Source organism: Etheostoma spectabile, unplaced genomic scaffold (genome assembly GCF_008692095.1).
Source record: "Etheostoma spectabile isolate EspeVRDwgs_2016 unplaced genomic scaffold, UIUC_Espe_1.0 scaffold453, whole genome shotgun sequence".
Classification (NCBI taxonomy): Eukaryota; Metazoa; Chordata; class Actinopteri; order Perciformes; family Percidae; genus Etheostoma; species Etheostoma spectabile.
In genome coordinates this window covers 107170-109379 of record NW_022605611.1, presented here as the reverse complement: position 1 = coordinate 109379, position 2210 = coordinate 107170, and the positions used below count along the sequence as shown (strand labels likewise).

General features: G+C 39.1%; 1 protein-coding gene across 1 annotated transcript in view; it reads right to left on the bottom strand.

Moving 5' to 3' along the window:
• Nucleotides 1-2210, bottom strand: part of LOC116686705 (uncharacterized) — a 14013-nt gene that overhangs the window by 5007 nt on the left and 6796 nt on the right. The window contains 1 exon segment of the mRNA XM_032511729.1: nucleotides 33-96. Within this exon segment, the coding sequence (XP_032367620.1) occupies nucleotides 33-96 (64 nt within the window).

Below are 2210 nucleotides of genomic sequence, written 5' to 3'. Positions count from 1 at the left end.
CCATATATGGACTTCCCTCTGCAGGCTGTTACCTGTCCAGGATCACGTGCGTCTCCGTCTTGCAGCGTTGTGTAACTTTGTCCTTTTCCCTCTGTGCTGGGAAACCACGCAGTCGTTATCACACAGTCATAATCACGCAGTCATTATCATTTCAGGAAAAGAGTCATACACATGCAGACATAATCTATATCTTAATCTTTATGGCGACACCTTTAAGCGAACACTGGACCGCAGCCTGTTTTTAATCAAACAAACGTCTTCTTTAATAGATTAATTACCTCGGCACTTTTTACTGTGCAGACTGACGCACTATTCTGTTAACATGCTGCTCTAGTATTGAACTATTCATTACAAGTTGCATTTAATATTTAGAGGGTTTATTTTAATACTTTTAAAGATCCATATTAAATAAGTGATTCGACTGAAAAAGGAAGTCTGTCGGAGCTTTGAAGCTTTTTAATGAAGTGTCCACAATACAGGTCTTTAGTTTCATATACATTGTTACTTTTTATTGTTTTAGTTTCCTCATATCAAGGCTCAGTAACTGTCATGTGCACAACAATAACATAAGTAGTTGTCCAGCATCAATGCTCATTAATTAACTAAAAGGTTATTTGATTCAAGAATCCTGTGGAACATTTTGTTAACTTCCTGTTTTAAAAGGTAAACTTCGTCCAATCAGAGTGATGTGATCCAGTCTCTTGGTCTTAGTGAGGACCCGAGCAGCAGCGTTCTGAATCAGCTGTCTGATTGATTTTTTAGGGAGACCTGTAAAGACCCCGTTACAGTAGTCAAGTCTACTGAAGATGAAAGCATGGACCAGTTTTTCTAAGTCCTGTTGACACATAAGTCCTTTAACCCCTTGAATATTCTTAAGGTGATAGTAGGCTGACTTTGTAATGTCTTAATGTGGCTGTTAAAGTTCAGGTCTGATCCATGATACTACACCAGATTTCTGGCTTTGTTGTTGTTTTAACATTGTGTTTGAAGCTGAGCGCAGACTTTTAATCGTTCCTCTTTTGCTCCAAAAACAACCACCTCAGTTTTTCCTTATTTAATTTCAGAAAGTTCTGGCACACCAGCCGTTAATTTGTTCGATGCACTAGTCAGTTTTTGTATTGGACTATAGTCCCTGGCGATAAGGTTATGTAAATTTGTGTGTCGTCCGCATAACTATGGTAACTTATTTTGTTGTTTTTCTAATCTGGGCCAGTGGAAGCATGTAGATGTTAAACAGAAGAGGCCCAGAATGGAGCCTGTGGGGAACTCCGCACGTCATATTTGTACGCTCAGATGCATAATTACTATTGCACAAAGTAATCCCTATTCTTTAGGTAGGATTCAAACCAGTTTAGTACGGAGCCAAAGTCCAACCCATTTTCCAATCGGTCTAGTAGTTGTCGTGGTCGACCGTGTCAAATGCAGCACTGAGATCAAGTAATACTAGATTGAAATTTTGCCACTATCTGTGTTAAGGTGGTGTCATTAAAGACTTTGACAAGAGCCGTTTCAGTGCTGTGGTGTGGTCGGAAACCCGACTGAAAGGTATCAAAAACTGTTGCTTAGTGACAAGAATGTTTGAGTTGTTGAAAGACTACTTTCAATGATTTACTTAAAAACGGAAGGTTTGATATGGCCTATAGTTGCTCTTAGTGATTGTCTAGGTTGTTCTTTTTTAAAAGTGGCTGATTACGCAGTTTTCAGGGCCTGTGGAAAGATACCTGAAAGAAGAGATTGTTCACAATCTGTAGAAGATCAGAAGCCAAACAAGTCGAAACATTTTTCAAAACACCCGTTGGTAGACAATCAAGCACAGGAGAGGATTTCAGATGTTGTAATACTGCCCTCCAGGTTTTGGTTGATTATATGAAATTCTGTCATATTGGAACTAGTTTTGCTTGAACACTGTGACAACACATATCCTGAACTTGATATGGAGGCACTGACTGTTTGTCTAATCTCTGAATTTTGTCTTTGAAGAAGGAGGCAAAGTCATTGCAGGCCTTGGTAGATAAAAGTTCAGATGCTAGGTACTGGAGGGTTTGTTAACGCCGACAGTAGCAAACAAAGCACGTGAATTATTATTGTTTCTAGAGATAATATCGGAGAAGAAGGACCTTCTTGCATTCCTCAGTTCCAAATTATAAATGCCAAGTCTCTCTTTATAGGTGTTATAATGGACCAGGAGATTTGTTTTTCGCCACCTTCGT